The sequence below is a fragment of the Miniopterus schreibersii genome (assembly GCF_964146895.1).
Source record: "Miniopterus schreibersii genome assembly, chromosome: 2".
Taxonomy (NCBI): Eukaryota; Metazoa; Chordata; class Mammalia; order Chiroptera; family Miniopteridae; genus Miniopterus; species Miniopterus schreibersii.
In genome coordinates, this window is record NC_138102.1 from 142,988,866 (window position 1) to 143,006,844 (window position 17,979).

Consider the following 17,979-nt stretch of genomic DNA (forward strand, 5'->3'; position numbering starts at 1 on the left):
TATCTAAGATGGGGGTACAGGGAGGGGCCCCAGAGAGTCAAAGAACCCTTTATTGACCGTGGGAAGCCAGGTCAAGTTGCTGGGATGCCTTTGTTTCCAGAAATCTTCTGTGGGAAGATCCCACAGTGGGCACAGTGAGGTGGTACCTCTCATAAGGTTTCCACACACAGCTGGGTGCCCCTGCAACCTTGGGGGGCTGAGACTGAAGGAGTGCTGTTCCAGCCTCTGTAGGGAATCTCACTGTGCACAGCTGGCAGGAATTCCAGATGGACCCCACCTCATCCCTGAGTTCAAGTCTTTGTTCCCTTCCACCTGAGCCCCTTACTAGGACAGGCAGAACCTGGGAACTTACCACAGAGGGACAGACAGGACAAGGAGGAGGGAGCAGCCTCAGGCCAGCCCAGGCTGGGAAAATGACAGGAACCCGACAGGAAGAGCCACTCTGGTGCTGCCTGAGCCTGGGGCTGTGTGAGGAACCAGTGCCAGTCAGGTTGGGGCTCCCTGCCAAGCCCTCCATGATCACTGTTATCCTGGGGTTCCCCCACCCTGAACACACAGAGAATCAGGGATCTGGAGTTTCTTAGGGACTTCTGGAGAGGATTGGGGGCAGTGAGGAAGGGTGCCACTGGGAAGGTTTGTCCCACATCCTCCATTCTCTGGACTGAGCCCTCCTCCCTGCCCCTCTGCCCCACCCCCATCTACTATCCCTAAGCCCATTTGCTGTCTGCCCCATAGGTGCCCTGGCTCCACACGGTGTATGCAGTGCTGGGAGCAGGCGTGTTTACATTGGTAAGTGTGGCTCCCTAGGGTTCTGCCTTCTCAGCTCTGATCATTTCCCCAGGCCCTTCACCATCTTTGCCTTCCTCATAGGCCTCCTCCCTGAACCCGTGGGAAGCATCTGGGGCAGGGCAGGGCTGGTGCTAAGGTCAAGGAATTCTCTCTGGTCTCTAAGACAGACCAGTTGATCTGCGCAAAGGGGGAAGGAAAGTTGCAACAGCAGGATTAAAGCATTAGACAGAACTGGGAGGAGGTACCCCTCACTCCTGGGAAGAGCCAGGGCTGCTTGTGTGGGTGGGAGAGTGAAGGTGTCCAAGCCACATGGACTAAGTTGGTTGTTGCTCTCCTAGGGGTAACCTGGGAAGGCTTCTTGGAGCAAAGGAGATTCTAAGCACCCTATGAGAGAGATGCACTTACACCGAGCTTGTTCTTGACTGTTCCAACAAACAGAGTGTTGATGACAATGATTGTTGATAACAGTAACAGCTAAAATTGATTGAGCACTTGCTCTCCTCTCCTCTGAAAGCTCTCCGTGAGCACTTTGTCCTCACCATAACTCTGTGAAATAAGTTCTATTGTTATCAAATTAAGGTGAGGAGCCTGAAGCTCAGAGATGTTAAATAACTTGTCCAAGATCTTCCAGCATTCAAGGAAGTGGTAGAGCCAGATTGGGAGCTGGATGGTCTGGCTCCAGAGCCCCATCGCTAGCTGGGGAAGGGAGCAGGTGGGTGGCTGGAAGCAGATGCCCAGGGGGTAGAAAGTGACCAGGGGCAGACATCCACCTGGAGCAACCCAACACAGACCCTTTGCTCAGATGGGCTCCAAGCATGAATGTGATGGTGCTCTAGGATCTACCAGGGGTATAAACTCATTTTGGTGACAGCTCCTGGGCAGGCTGGGGCAGGGGGAGATCCAAGGTAAACACCCACTGCCAGCAGAAGCAGTCACCAGACTGTCCTCTCCCTCATTGGAGTGTTCAGTTCAACTCAATCTGGCCAGAGTTCTGGGCTTAGTCACAGGCTCCAGAGGCTTGTGGGTGATAGATTGGGGAAGCAGAAATGGGGGGAGTTAAGGGGTCGAACCTATGAGCAGAGGTTTTGAATTGGGATCAAGCCAGGAATGAGGGTGTGGTCAGTTCTTTCATTCATTCCCACAGGTCTTCATTTCATTGAGCACACTATGTGTGATGTGCTGTGCTGTGTGCCCAGGATGCCATAGTCAATGGGAAGAGCACAGTGTGTGGCACACAGCAGCACTCAGTAAATATCTGTGGAATAAGTAAATGACCTCTAGGCTCAGAACTTGAGGGTTGGAAGAGACTAAAAAGGGATCTAATGAAACTCCAAGCCCCTCTTTTTACAGATGAGAAAACTGAACCCTAAAGAAGTTAAGTGATTTGTCCCAAGTTTCCTGGCAAGATGATGGCATGTCAACTAAGTGTGGTTTTGATCAAGACTAAGGTGACCAACTTATCCCAGTTTACCAAGAACTTTCTCAGTTTTAGCACTGAAAGTCACACTTCTTGGGGGACCTCATAAATCATGGGCAAACCAGGATGGTTGGTCACCCTACGACACTAACTTCTGTTGGCTCCCAGACCAGGGCTCTCTCCTTCAGGCAGTACATTCTAAAGACAAGTTTGGACTAGGAAAATGGGGTGGGGAATCTGCAAAGAGGAGAGAAAGAGGGAGAGTCACACTGGGAGGAGTGAGCCTGCTCAGGCCTCAGCGGGTAGCCAGGGTTTGCCAGAGACAAATGGAAGAAGGGGGGGATCAGTGCAGGGCAGAGTGGGGGGAGGGCGAGAATAATGGGTAGAGGGTTGGGGAGTTCACTTGGCTTCTTGCGGATCAGGTCACAACAAGTGTGTCAGCTACGTGGGGAGGGAGGCTATACAAGTAAGGTTGGGTGAACAGTAATCTGTTAAATTTGTTTAATAATCCCTTGTGTTATTAGAATAATCAAAATAATCCCAACCATCAGTTCCGCCCTTTACCTTTTAACAAAGCACTTTCACACCTATTACCTCATTGGCTTTTCACCTCAACCCAGGGAGAGAGGCAGTGCTGATGTTATAAGACCTGATTTCCACATCTGGAGCCTGGGTGTTAAAGGGCTGGCACAGAGTCCCACTGGCAGAAATAAGCAGATTTAGGACAGGACCCAGGTGTCCTGCCTGGTGCCATTTGCAGCATTCTGTGGTCCTCCTCAGAGGACAACTCCTATTGTCTAGGAGTTGGGGGAGGCTGGGAGGTCTCTCTGGTAACTGCCCCCCACCTTGCCTCATCAGTGGTATTGTTCTCTTTACTGGATTATTCCCATCAGCATAGAAACAGGTTCTCCTCTCTCTCCTTCCCCCCCACCCCACACTGTCCCCTACTCCTCACTCTGCTTTATTTCTCTCCGTAGCACTTCTCATCCTCTGACAGAGTCAATGTTTTTATGATTTGTTTGTTTCTCATTTGTCTCCTTCCAGCAGAATGTAAATTCCTCGTTGGCAGGGACTTGTGTCTGGCTTATGGCTGTATCCCGAGTGCCTAGAACAGTACCTGGCACACAGTAGGCACCCCTTGATGTTGAGGAATGAAGGGGTGCCTGAGAGGCATGGTTGAGGTGCTGTCAGTGGGGCACAGGAAGCGGCTGCACAGTTGACTTAAGTGCTGCTCAGTCTCCTGTGAGTCACAGGGGAGGAGGAACCGAAGCACCTAATTAATTAGCTGTTAATGTCTCCTTGAGAGACCAACTCACCAAAAGGCCCTAATTGGGCTCATCCTTCAGGCTATGTAAACAATGGTCAGGAACAGGGTGATGTGAGTGCCCCCCCCCTGTCCTGCCCTTAGTTCACGTGGGTCAAAGGAGGGAGGACATACAGCAGGTCCCCTGGGTTCCATGGGGTAGGGGAGAGTTGAGGGGGGGGCCACTGGACTCATTCCCCTCCTTCCCCTCAGTTTCAGGTGGACAGAGGCCCTCAGAAGCCTAGCCCCACAAGAACAAAGGTCCCTGGGCCTTTCCATTAACCCCTAACTCAGAAAGTCCTTGACCTCAATCTGACCCTCTGTCCAGCTTCAGTTCTGTCCTGTGGAATCTGTGGTTGCCTAGCTCCAACCCATCCCCAGAACCAGTGCCCAGCACCCCTGCTCTCTCCAGCTGCCCATCCTGGCATCCTCTACCCTAGTGTGGGGAGTTCTCAGCACCATGAGGGACTCTCCCTGCACCGCAGCTAGAAACATTACAAAGTAGCTCTTATCATGTTCCTGCCCTGCTCACTGCCTCCAGGAGGGTGTTGAGGAAGGGGTGAAGTGTCAGAGGAGGTCCAGACCCCTGGTGAGAACCAACCCCCCCCCCCCACCACCACCACCACTACCACCAGCTTGAGCCTTGGAAGAGCTTTGAGAATCAAAGGATTGATTCTCTCTCCTAGAGACCGAAGCCCCTCCCCTGAAAGACACTGCTATTTCTGAGGGCAGGGCCACCAGCTGGACTAGGCTGAGACTGGGGGGTTGGGAGCCCAGGTTTTAGGGTCCTGGTCCAGCTTTGAGGAACAGGTCCTTCCAAGGCCTCACCCCGTCTAGCTTTGGTGCATTCTCAAGAGGCCTTGGGTTTTCTGCCTCACCCCACCCCACACCCACTGGGCGCAGACCCAAATGCCAGTAGAAATGGGTGAGTCAGCCAAACGAACTGACCTCAGGGTGGCCCCATCCTCCTCTCCCCTTTAGTGCCCTCTCAGGTGCTTTTTCATAGAAGCTCATGGAAAATCAGGCAGGGCAGCTTGAGGGCTGGGCTGAGCTGATGGGGCAAGGTGGAGGGGCTAAGAAAGCAGAAGAGCTAGACAGGAAGAGAGACCAGGTGGGGCTGAGGGCCTGGCCAACAGGTTTCCAGCGTGGCCGAGCCTCCATGGCCACATGACTTTGGGCAGGTTGTTCTACCTCAGAATTAGTTCTTCTTTGGGGACTCCCAAAAGCTATTTAGGGTCTCTAACCACCTAAATTGGAAGCCAAGCCTGGAGGCCTAAGGAAGAAACTCAGCATAGGATTTTAGAAATTCAGTGATGGACCCAATGGGACTAGAACTCTGTCCAGCTGCCCAGCCTGGCCAGTTTGAGGCCCTGGGGAAACGTCCCAGCCTCCATGCTTTAAGGAAGATTAAGGGAAAGTTGCACAGATAGGCCAGAGGCTGGGAGACCGGCTAGGACACTGCAGTGTCCTAAAGTCAAGGACAAGCGGCAGGGAGAAGGTGTGGTTAGCATTAGATGCCTCAGACCCCAATGGTGTTTGGATGAGTGGAGCTTAGATAGGAAGATGATTTGTTTGTAAAGGTGCTGAGCCTCCAGTGCTGGGTGTTCACCCTAACCATTGGGGACTCGCAAAGTCACCGTGGCCCTCAGTCCCTGGAAGAAAAAGAGGTTCCAAGGCTGAGCCCTCAGAGCTGGCAGAAGACTCCCTGCACTGAGGCCCAGGGAGAGCACGCCCAGACACACACACGCTACACACATGCCAGACACACACATCACACAAATACCACATACCATAAACACATACTACATCACATACCACACACACACACACACACACACATATGCAGAGTTAACTGCCAAGTGGGACGCAAGCCCCATTTTTCTGACTCTCAGCCCAGCGTTCTTTCCACAATTACCTTGCTGCTCATTTCACAGATGGGATAATAGGGCCCAGAGTCGTTATCCAGATTGACTTCCTCTACAACAGGAGGACCCAGAGAGGCCTTGTCCCGCCGAGGCTAGGCTTTTACAGTTACTTCCATCCAGGCCCACAGGGACTCTGCCCCCCAGACCTGACAGCACCTGAGGGATCGGGAAGGAGGCTTCGGTCTGCCCCCACCCCACCCCCTTACCTTGCTTTTCTAGTGGGGACCGTGATATATGTCCTATCTTCAAATTAGAGAAATACTGAAAAGTAAAAATGGCTACACAGACCCACGGCAGGGTGTGATTTTATTTTAGACTTACCTGTTTCATTGGGCCCTTTTGCCTCAGTGGTTTACATGAGCCTGAAAGATCCAGTGAGAACCTTCTCTGTTCTGTCAGCCACCCTCTGCTACTAAAGCAGCCCTCATGCCTCACCCGAATCCTCTGGAAGTGCAATAGATTCCTCCAGGGTAGCAGGGAGGGTGGATTCACTGGTAATTATTCCTTTGTTCCTTTGGGGGAAAGTAAGGTCAAAGGTGCCCCCTTCACAGGCCTCACCTCACTCTTGCTTCCTGAAGTGCTCATTCTCAGGAACCAACCTGCTGTTCAAACCAAGCCTTTATGCCGCCCAGACCCAGAGCCCCCCTCCCCATCCCTGGGGTTAGGGACTGAGGGAGATGGTGATTCAGAGGCCCAGTTGGGAACAGAGCAGAGGAGTATGTGCAATGGCAGGGGCAGAGCAGGGAGGGAGGGGTCACTGCTCTCATAAGCGGGGTGGGGGTTCTCCAGAGCAGAGCCAGGAAGAGGCACTGTCAGAAGGGCACAGGGAGCATGTAGAGTGGGAGGAAGCTCTCCAGGCGGCCGCATACATCCTACCCAAACCACATGCAAGGCTAGCTCATCTTACCATGGTTACCTTGGGTGAGTTACTTGACCTCTCTGCCTCAGTTGCCTCATCTTTAAAACAGGGCTAATAAGCGCTCTCTCACAAGGCCGGGTAGTGATTACATGGGATAATATGCACAAAGGAAAAAGAAGACGGTCTAGCACTCGAGCATGGTAGTTTCTCAACTACTATGGTAGCTGTAACCCTACCGTAAATGTTAACCGTGTCATTCAGAGCACCAGACTTTGGAGCCAGGGTACCTGGGCTCAGATCCATTCTCTCCCACATTTTAGCTGTGCAGACTGATCCAATCATGTAACCTCTCTATGCTTCCTTTTTTTTTAATCTGTAAAATGCAGATGATAATAGTACCCACCTCGTAGGTCCTTGTAACTTTAAAACGAATTAATACGTGCAAAGCACTTAGAAAGTGCCCAGCACATCATCAATGATCAATAAGTATTACCTATTAGTAGGAGTCAGTTGCCTGAGGTCAGAGGCAATACTTGAACCCAGGTCTGTGTAACTCCCTGTCCGTGTGCTTGAGCACCGTATTACACTCACGCTCGTCCTCACAGGACCACCCACGGGCTCTCTCACATACTTCGTACACTGCTCCCTTTTATCCTGGGCCAGGCTTTCTGGCTCAGATGCCTGCCAGACCCCGTTCCTGCAGTGGCCCGTCTGGAGACGCATACCAGGACCCAGGGCTACGTGTAGTTGTCCATGTTGTTTAAATTTTTGACTCTCAGGGCAGTGAAGACAAGAGAAATATGTTCCATTGGCCCCAGGCAACTAATGGACTCCAAGTCTCCACTCGGCACCTCCCCTTCCTCACCCTGACCTGCGTCTCAATCCAGGCCCCAAGGCCCAAGGCTGGTCATTTCTTTCTAAAGAATCCCCAAAGCCCAGGTCCACTCTCTAGCCCAGAAGGTGGTGGCAGGGTCAGCTGTGCTGAGCTCCCTGCACCCCCCAGGAAGCCTGCAGTGCTCTTGGCCATGAGCTCTGTTTGCACATTTCTTCCCACCTCTTCTATCCTTACACACCTTACACACACACACATACCACATCCTGAAGCAGTGTCACATAGTAGAAAGAGAGTGGAATTTGGGGTCAGAAGACTTGAGCCGCCCTCTTGGCTTTGTGAAGTGGGCACATCATTTATGCTCCCTGTGCCTCAGTCTCCTCGGCTACACGACAGACATGATCACTCAACACCTGCCACATGGGCTTATGCTGAGAGGTCACCAACTCTTCTTTTGCGTAACTTTAACCTTTCTTTTAAAATTTTCTAACTACATAACATATGAATACATTATTGATATATTTCCATTTTTTTAATCTTAAATAATGCAGATGATGCCAACATTGTATTTTTTAGTTTTTTTTAAAAAATGTCTTTGTTGATTTCAGAGAGAGGAAGGCAGAGGGAGAGAGAGTGATAGAAGCATCAATGATGAGAGAGTCACTGATCAGCTGCCTCCTGAATGCCCCTACCGAGGGATCAAGCCCACAACCTGGGCATGTGCCCTGACCGGGAGTCGAACAGCGATCTCCTGGATCCTAGGTCGATGTTCAGCCACTGAGCACTGTTTTGACCATGTCCCTCACTGACTTCCCCAGTGATAACCGCTGTGGTCATTATCCTTCCAGACCTTTCTATCTACGTTTTATAGATATTTGCTAGATACTAGGCTCCTATGAGGTTTTTCTGTTAACATAAAAGGGGATCATCTGATATGGATTTTTCTGAAACTTGCTTTTTTCTTGTGATAGCCTATGTTAGAGAGGTTTCTGCCCACAGTTCCTTTCACCCGGCCCCCACTGATGGAGTTGGGGCAGTTTTCAGTGTTTCACCGCTAGAACCAGTGCTGCTTTGCGCGCTCCTGCTGGCATCGCCGTAGGATAGGCAGGGTCCATGTGTTACTGTTAATGCTGATTCAACGCGTTGCAACCCCAGCTTTTTGTATTCAGTGCCTGTTTGTTGGTGGCTTTGAGCTGGCCTTTCCCTGGCACGCTCTCTCATAGCCTCATCTCTGGGGGAACAACAGGCCTAAGCCTAAGCCCTGGGCACAGCAGGGTCAGCCCCAGTGTGTAGCCAGGGGCCCTGGCCAGATCCAACACCAGCCTGTAGGGTGAACCAGGAAAATTGCTTTGGCTCCCCTGCCTCTGTGCATGTCCCCTCCCTCTCTGCAAGCCCCCTCTTCCCCGTCTCCATCAGAATGAGGCAAGTCATCTGGCTCTAGCATTAGATATCGATCAGTCACCTGCTCTGACACTCCTTTCCGCATATGAAAAATAGTGTGACAACACCAACTTCCTAGGACAAATTGGGTGAGTGAGATGAGATTAAAAAAAAAGCGTGTAAAAGGACTATTCGGACACCAGTTTATAGCATCTAGTCCCACTCCTGCCTCTTGCTCCTATCCCACATGTTCCTCCAACAGGGTCTTGTCTTCAGCTGGCTACCAACTCAAGTACATGCTGTCCTTTTGGGTGTTAGTGGTTAACCCAGTTTTTAGCTCTCAACTGAGATCTTAGCTGCCAACTAAGATATTAACTATAACCGAGATCTGCTCTCAACCAAGACGTTAGTTAGCAATGCTTACCGTCACCCAGGGAGATTATTAGTAGGTAACTTTCCCCTGTAATGAATGCTTGCCCATAATATAATCTCTGGTGATGTCTTTTGCTCCCATTAGACTGTTCGTTCTCTGAAGGCAATTTCCCTAGAACATGATAGATGCTCAATAAATATTGCTGGGAATAAATGAAAAGCCTTCAGTTGATTCACAGGCATGAGGTTGCATAATGGGTGGACCAGGCAGTGGGATTGAATTTGGGGCAGGCTATCCCAGAGAGCACCACATAGATAAGTATCCATGGCCATAGGCCAAGGGCAGGTGCAGAAGCCATTTCATTCCTGTTTTCTCCAAGAGAAGAGCCAGCTGGCTGCTCTAAGAGGCCTCCGGGGTGAGTGCTTCTTGGAGGGCCACCCCCAAACCTGGTCAGGTCCCAGCCTTCTAAGTTGAGAGATTTATTTTTATTAGCTCACCCAGGGGTGACCAGGCTCTGGGCAATCAACCAAGCAAACTACTGATTGATAAGCCAGATCAGCAATTTATTAACTTCTGCCAGCAGCTGTGACTGTTAAGCAGCCTGGAGCATTGGAGTTGGCCCCTCTCCTTGCCTGCTCTCCCTACAGAAGGAAAATGTATTTTGGAATCCAAGTCAAATTCAGAAGGAGCATAGAATGGAGTGAGACGATGCTAAGAAATAATAATAGTTGATGCCACATACACTGCCATATAGTCACCCTCAAAACCACACTGTGGTGGGGTCATTGCTACTGTCCCATTTTGAAGATGAGGACACTGGGGTCAATTGGATGATGGCTACTGAAGGATGGAACCAGCACTCAAACCCAGGTGTTCCAGCTCCAGCCCTGCGCTCTCATATGCCCTTTTCTCAGTGCCCCTGAGCTCAGAGAGGCTGGCATACCCCGCACAGGGCCTTCACAGCCCTGGCCATGGCTCCCCATTGCCCTTCTGTTAAGGCCACACAACTTCCCTAGTAACATTTCTGTCTCCTCGATGAGCCACGGGAGACACTGGAGGCTCAGCAGCAGCGGACACATGTTCTCAAGAAGGCATTTCTCCTTCTGCAGATAACAATAAAACCGCATTAAGTGCTACCATTTATTAAGCGCTTAATGCGTGTCAGGCACTGTGTCAGGTGCTTTGCACGCATTATCTCCCTGTCACAACCACCTCAGAAAAGTACTCATCTCCCTTTTACCAACATGGACTCACAGACTCAAAGACTAAATGCCTTGCCCATCGCTAGTGAGTAGCGGAGCTAAGACTAGAATCCAGTCAGGCTGACTTTCAAGCCCGCGTTCATAATCAACTCCTACTCTTCACCTTTGAGGGTTATGTGCCTCCATGTCCCACTTGCTGGAGCTGCCCCCTGTGCACCGGGGGCATTGGCACCAAGGCAGGGATCTATACAGGCTTCCATGGGGCTGCACCTAAAGCAACTCCAAGAAGCCTGGGTCCTGGAGTTCAGGGAGTTGGTGTCTAGGGTGAAGGAAAGGGAGCTGGACCCCAGCTTCCAGGGTAAAGTGCAAGGTTCAGGGGCAGGCCCCAGGCCTCTCTCTCCACTCCTTCCTCCTTGCTCCTGCCACACTAAATTCCTCATTCATCACACCATGCCTTCTCAGTCTAGCAAACTCCTATGCATCCTTCAAAGCCCAGGTTAAGTGTCACCTCTCCTGGAACACTTTTCTCCTACCCAGTCAGCCCTAATTATGGCATTCACTGGGTTTTATTGTACTCATCTCAGAGTCCCTATTAAGCGGTGAGCCCCCCAAAGGTGGGCATTTGCGTTCCCCATTGTCTGCAGCTCTCGGCCAGTTGCTGGCACCAGCCCTTGCCCCATACATATTTATAATATAATGAATATTCCAGAGGGCCCAAGGAATACAGGGCCACGCACAATGACGGAAGAGCCGGGCACAGCCCAGTTAACAGGAATGTGAGTCAATTTAAAGAATTCCAATCCAATGTGGATCAGTGGTTCATAACCTTGAAGACATTGGTGGAACTTTTTGGCTTCTTTCTCCCAGAAAAGCACAGCATGCCTGTCAAGTTTCATATGCTGCTTCTTGAGGGGTTCTGTTCTTTGTGCTGGGACCCCAGAGAAAAGCTATTTGGAGGAGGTGCTGTAGACAGTGGGAAGGCCTGATAGGTGGCAGCAGGGTGGAAGAGAGGAGCCTTCTCTAAGGGAATAACTGTTCATAGTCCAGGAGGCCAAGGTGTCCTGGGGAGAGCTGAGAACCTGTTTCCTGGCAGGAGGCACAAGCCCCTGGTGCTGTCTGTAAGCAGCAGAGCAGAATGGTTATCATGGGGGCTCTGGAGGAGGCCTGCTCAGGTTCAAATCCTGGCTTTGCCATTTCCCAGTTGTGTAACCTTAGGTATGTACTTAACATCTCCGTTTTCTCTAAGACTACTAGAATCTCTACTCAGTAAGGAGATTATCAGGACTAAGCAGGCTAATGTCTGTAAAGCATTAATGGGTGCCCATTCCCTGCTCGCCATTGCTTGAAGCATTCGTTTATCTTCTAAGAGCAGGGCCCTGAGGGAATGGCAAGAAGACTAGGACTCAGCTTGAAGGTCCCTTAAGGTCCCCTCCTCCAGGAAGCCTTCCCTAACTCCCTGCCACACTCACACAGGGTCAGGTTCCTTGTGATCAGCACCCTGTGTTTTGGTTACATTCATACTAACAATTACTTCCCGCTAGACTTGAAGCTCTATGAGGTAAGGGATCTTGTCTTTTTTTGTTCTTTGCTGTATCCCTGTGCGTGGCACATAGTAGGTGTTCAGTTAAGACAGAAGGTGTTGGGGAAGTTCCAGATTCTGGGCTGTCACAGGAGGGTCACCGAGCAGTCGGGTAGCATGTGATAGTAACAAAATCAGGAGTGGACCTGGGTGGGAACACTGGGTCCCCTTGATCAGTGTCACAGTGACTGAACCTTCCGATTTCTCCTTTCTCTTCCCCTTCCCTCAGTTCCTGGCATTTGACACTCAGTTGCTGATGGGTAACCGACGCCACACGCTGAGCCCCGAGGAGTATATTTTTGGAGCCCTCAACATTTACCTAGACATCATCTACATCTTCACCTTTTTCCTGCAGCTTTTTGGCACCAGCCGGGATTGAGGAGCCCTTCCCGCCACCCCTTCCATCAGAGAATGCTCCCCTGCTGTCCTCTGACCCTCCCTGTGCTCCTCTAAGCCCACACATAAACTAGCTGCCAGCCCAGCCCGTGGCCAGCCTGCTCACTCCCTCAGCCTATCCCTCATTCTCACTCCCTGTAGCTTGTACTTGTGCCATGAGGGGCCCTGCGGGGCTGAGGTCACACCATGACCTGTGCCACCCTTTCCCCCAAGTTACATCTCCCAAACTGGGACAGTCCAGGCTGGAGGGTCCTCTGGGTCTGAGGACCCAAGGGGCAAGTGAGAGGAGATCAACAGGATTTCAGATATAGGAAAGAGACCCCAGGAAGCCTGGCTGAGCCCTGCACCCCCACCAAGATCCCCCCTAAAGCTGTCACAGCCGTGTGACCTTGGGCCACACTATCTTGTGTCCAATACATCCTCTGTTCTTTCCTTCCAGGTCAGGCTTTGTAAGGAAGGGGCTTGGGATGACTGGGAGATGAGGCAAGGGTGGTCTATAGGGTGCTGGAGGGGGAGATGGGTAGACAGTATGGCTGTCCCATTTCTAGGGACTGGAGCCCTGAGGCCAAGAGCACCCAGAGAGGCATAGGAAGGGAGAGCCCTCTACCCTCCTGGGTCATGACAGAGCACTGTTGGGGCAGGAGGCGGGAGCAGGAGGCCCTGCTCCTAAGTGGGGGCCTGTCCTGGGGCTCCAAGGGAGGTGGGTGCAGGGCAGCGAACTGGGAGGTCTGGGCTCTGCAGTCCCACGAGGTCACCCGACCTGCATCCACCCAGGAAGCTTGTGGGGTTGGCGGGACTGAGACCTATTCCTCTCACCCTCTTGTCTCAGCCTCACCCTGCCCCCAGCCCTTCCACAGGCGGTTTTCCGCACATTTATTTCTTAAACCCTCCCCCATCTAATGCCATTTGCTGGCTTATCCCTAGTCAGGCCTCCTGAGGCCTCAGTTGGCTGTGCCTGTGTCCCTTTCCCTAGCTTCTCCTGCCACTCAGCACAGAGTCCCTGAGCCCCCTCCGCTCCTTATCGCCTCATCTCTGTAATTTGGAAGCTATCCAGCCAGGGCCGGTCCCTCCAGCTGGCCCCATGTGATGAGGCCAGGCCTCCTTATCAGCCTCTAGGCGGCTGAGATCTCAAGCAGGGAGTGCGTCAGCCACCCAGCCCCCCGCAGGCCCTGGGGGGGGCCGGGGGCCACGCCTGGGGGAAGCCGTGCAGTCAGTGCGGCCAGCACGTGTGTGCGAGCAGCCGGCTCCAGGCCAGTGGAAAGTTACTGGGTGGGGTCAGAGAGGTTCAGAGTGGATTCCTGTCCCTCCAGATACCTCTCTTACCCCTATGCTGAGGAACCTGTTTGCCCCTGGGGAGAGTGACTAGGCGTACTATCTGTGTTCCCAAACCCTCCCTTCCCACCCTTCCTATTTTCAGCTTTCAAGAAATATTGCAGAAGCATCTGCAGTTTTGTTACATCTTGGGTATTTGGGGGGACAGGGAACCAAGACGTGATGGCGGTGGTTGTTTGTGAGATAAAGGCAATTGCGAGCATGGGTGAGATGCCTACTGTGTATTGTCCTAAATTAATCCATTTCAGCCATCCTGCAAAGGTGGGACTCTGCATATCCCCATGGCAAAGGAGACCGAGGGGCTTGGTAATGAGCCCAGGATTGTAGAACAGACTGGGTGGGGCTGCAATGAGGCTGCATGGTGGTCAGGCTCTGGCATCACTAGAGATTTGTTGTCCTTGGTGACAGCACTGGCCTTCCATCTCCCCTCCCACTACCACCACGTTTTTCACTCCCTGGTTTCCACCTTCAGGACACAAGCTAGGCGGCCAGGTTCTGGTGTCTGATTCCCAGCCTCGCTGCCTCACGGTATTAAGCAAACGTTTCTTGCTGTCTGTAGTTCACTTCTGCTATCAGCGAGAAGGAAGACCATGACCAAGTGGCACAAGAGAGGCACCAGAACACTTATTTCCACAAACACTCTTATCCAGTTGTCCCTTCGTTCATCTCCTAATCTCTTGCCTCGGTTCTGAGGGATCAGAACTCTCCCTTTGCCCTGCTATTCAGCCAGGCCTTGGCCTCACTTCTCCGAATCCACTCCCCCAAGTTCTCCTCTTCACAGGACAGTTTATGGCAGAAACCAGGACTTGAGACGCTGAGCTCCAAAAGCTGAGGCAGAAGGGGGTGGGCGGGGGTCAAGCCCTTGGCAATAAACAATGTGAAGAACAGTTCAGGGCCATGGCAAAGCAGATTATGCGGCAGTCTCCTCCTCTGGGTCTTGAGAGAGTCCAGGGGGCACTAAGCTGGCAGCAGAGCCAGCGCTGAGACCTAGCATTCCACCTGCATCCAAGCCCCAAGGAGCCCCAGGAACACCTGGATGGGTCTTGGAAGGAGGAAGGGCAGGGGAACAGGAATGCAGGATTATGAGAAACCTGAGAAACCTAAAATGGGCAGGTGTCACAAGCTGCAGAGGAGGAGGGGACCTGCTTGTCCCTCACATTTTTGGCAGGGGTGGGAGTGGGCCCAGGAAGAGACAGGTTGGGTTTCATAAAGCTAGAGGCAGCCAGGAATCTGACCATCTGTGATGTGAAGTCAGAGGTCTCCTGCTGAGGGGAAGACAGACCAAGAGATCCTCTCCCGGAGATTGCAGATTGGGGACCCCAGAGGCACATGCAAGTTCCTTGACTTCCACCCCGATTCCAAGGTGCACGCTTGCCTCCTCCTGTATCGCCTGGGGAAGCCCCAGGAATCTTGGTTCTTCCATCCTCTGCTCTTCCTACCAGGGGAGTCAGGATCAGACAGACACCCTTACTCGGAAAGGCTCCGCCCCTGGTCCCTCGGCCCACCTGGCACAGGCCCCAAGGCTGTCAGCTCTCTGCTGGGCTGGGATTTCACACAAGCACTTTGCTGCCCCTCGGTGGCTGCCTGAGGAAAAGCAGGGCCTGGTTCTGCAGGGGAGACAGAGGGCCCAAGGGCAGGAGTTGTTGTGGGCAGGCTTCCATTCCTGGCTCTCCTCCCACCTCCCCAGGCCTCTGGTCAGCCTCCAGCTTTCCCTTTAGTCCAACCATCGTCCCATCTCTCGGACATTGTTTACCTTTCTGCTGTAAACCATTGTGCGCATCCCACCCTGGAGCTTCCTCCCAGTGTCTGAGGACGCACACCCTCAGTCGCAAGTGCTACCCTGCCCCGGCCTCACCTTCCCTGTCCGTGACTGACAGAAGATAAGAATAAAAGTAATTATGATACCTGAGCTCTTTGTCTGCCTTTTGCTTGTCGCCTCAGATGGCTCGGGGAGTCTGTGCGTGAGGTTCAACTGGATTTGGGGTGAAAGGTTCACACCAGAGCTGCTTCTCCCAGTGTATGTAAGTGTGAATTAACTCTCCACATTTATGTGGAAGAAAGACACTGCTCCCCTTTGCGGAGACTCTTGCGATCCTAGCGTTGGAAGGAATCCCAGAGAGCTGGCACCTGTCACAGTCCTGCTAGAGGCTCCTTTGTGCACAGTTCCTTAGAAGGTTATTATTTTGACCCAAAATTTGTTCCTCTAGAAAGAAAGCCTTGTTGTACTTGGAAGGATCCCCAAGAACAGCAGCTTTAAGTCAACTCTCCTGTGTAGCTTTTCTCAGCCCTTCCCCCAGGTGTCCTGGCCACTCCCACCTGGGAGGCCCCCTGCCCTGTGCCACTCTAGCTGGGTTTTAACCACTCCTGCCTCCTTCGATAAAACTTGAACTCCTTGAAGGCATGAACTGTGTCTTGTTCACCCTTGAATTCACAGGGCTTGTGGCACTCTCTTAATAAACACATTGTGAATGAATGGAGGAATGAATGAATGAATCCACAGCAACCCTTTTATTGAACCTAAAAGGGTACTAAGGAGTGGAAGATACAGTGACTTATCCAAGTTTATACACAAGTTAGTGACTGGGAGTAGGTTTAGAAGACACATGGAGTGATTAGATTACCAAGTTCCTTTGAAGGACTTGTTTCTGAGGGTGGGGTGTGGGAAGGGAACACATCACAGTGGAGCAATGGGAGACATTATCCTAGCTTCTGGCAGGTTTTGGTATAAATTAACCTGGAACAGGGAAAGGTGCGGGGCAACAGTTAGGGGACTTTGAAGAGAGAATAAGTAACATTTATTAAGCGCCCACTGTGTGCAAAGCACTTCCAAAGACAGCAAGAGATAGGAGAGGGAGAAAAAACACTAACTGTATTGAAAGAGAGAAAACATACACAATGGCTTGAGATCACTCCGCTGAGTCCCAAGTAAATGCTCTTTAAAGTCACCCCGGCAGGGAAGAACGGGCTGAGGAGATGTGGATCAGGGCCTGAAGGGTATGAAAGGCTGAGGGGCATGAACTGGTAGGAGAGATGGGGTGGCAGTCCAGTCAGCAGTGGGGTGGGCAGGACTGGTAACGCTGGCTCCCTCACCTCCCCTGTCTCCGACCAGTCTTTCGGCCTCACTATATCTATCACGTATCCATTTTGTCTTCATTAGTTTCCTAGGGCTGCTGTAACAAAGTACTACAAGCTGGATGGCCCATAAAAGCAATTTATTCTCCCACAGCTGTGGAAGCAAGAAGCCTGAAATGGAGGAGTCAGTAAGATTGGTTCCTCCTAGGCTAGAAGGGAGAATGGCCCTATGCCTCCCTCCTGGCTTGTGGCAGCTGGCAGCCCTTAGTGTTCCTTGGCCCGCGGCTGCCCTCTAACCTCTGCCTCTGTCTTCACATGACCTTTTCCTCTGAGTCTCTCTGTCTTGAATCTCCCTCTCCTTTCTCCTATCAGGACACCTGTCATTGGACTTAGGGTCCACCATAAATCCAGGATGATGATCTCTTCTTGAGATCCTTCATTACAGCTGTAAAGACCTTATTTCCTAAAAAGGTCACATTCACAGATACCAGGGCTTAGAATTTGAACATCTTTTGGGGGGACCACTATTCAACCCACTACACCATCCACTCCCTACTGGTAGCTACTATTTCGAGTGGCGATCCCTGTGCACATTTCCCTCCCTGCCCCCCTGGGGTGGTCTTCACACCAAGTCTCTTCATTCTCATTCTCAGGCTCCCAAGTGAGGCTGGAGAAATTCCAGAGCTGAGCTGACCTGATCCAGCTCACAGATGTCTTATGCCTCACTCCAGTCTGGCTAGTGGACCTGACACACAGGTGCATGAGGAACATTCTTCTTGGCCTACTGTCCCTAACCCCTTTCCAAGGTCTCTGCTTTCTTTCCTAAGAAAACCCTACCAAAAGGAGTGAGCCCCATCCTGTCCCTCAATAGCTCTATGCTCCTTTGTTAGCTCCTTTTTCTCCATGCTAGGGAGGCTATGTGTAGGTGCTCTAGCCACGAGACTCAGCTCAGTGCAGTCTTCCAGCCATGCCCATCAAGTGGCATTCATACACAGGAACAAGCCATTTTGGAAGTAGATTCTCAGGCTTCGCCTATTCCATACTCCAGCCATTTGAGTCTTCCCAGTTGAGGCCCAAGACATCATGAAGCATAGAAAGACCATCCCTTATGTGCCCTGTCCAAGTTCTTAATCCACAGAATCTGTGAGCATAATAAAATGGTTGCTGTTTTATGCCACTAAGTTTGAAGTAGTTTGTTATGCAGCCACAGATAAGTGGAACAGAATTTGGTACCTGGCAGCAAGACATTGCCATCTGCCATATGAAACTGTGGCATTGGTCTTGGGACCAGGTGGTAGGAGATCCCAGAAAGGCCTCGATGATACTGTTAAGGAAAGCTGGAAGGTCCTTGAAAAGACTGCAGGTGAAGGTTCAAAGGAAAGTTGAGGAAAATGTAATTGGAAATTGGAGGAATAGAAATTCTTGTTACATGATAGGAGAAAGTTTAGCAAAACTCCTATCTACACTAATGTGAAAAATAGCAAAACTACCTAATGAAGTGATGGAGCTAGCTAAGAAGA

General features: G+C 51.5%; 1 protein-coding gene across 6 annotated transcripts in view; it reads left to right on the top strand.

The window, feature by feature from the left end:
• FAIM2 (Fas apoptotic inhibitory molecule 2) overlaps positions 1 to 15,295 on the top strand; it is a 32,359-nt gene extending 17,064 nt beyond the window's left edge. For 2 of the 6 annotated variants that reach the window (XM_081130875.1, XM_081130877.1), the window contains exons 11-13: positions 736 to 789; positions 11,889 to 11,919; positions 12,015 to 15,288. In XM_081130875.1, coding sequence (XP_080987001.1) covers positions 736 to 789; positions 11,889 to 11,919; positions 12,015 to 12,112 — 183 coding nt within the window. In that variant the 3' untranslated portion in view covers positions 12,113 to 15,288. Of the gene's footprint in view, positions 1 to 735; positions 790 to 11,888 lie in introns of all 6 variants that reach the window. The other 4 variants (XM_081130874.1, XM_081130876.1, XM_081130878.1 and 1 more) reach the window with 4 other exon arrangements.
• The last annotated feature ends 2,684 nt before the right edge of the window (positions 15,296 to 17,979 follow it).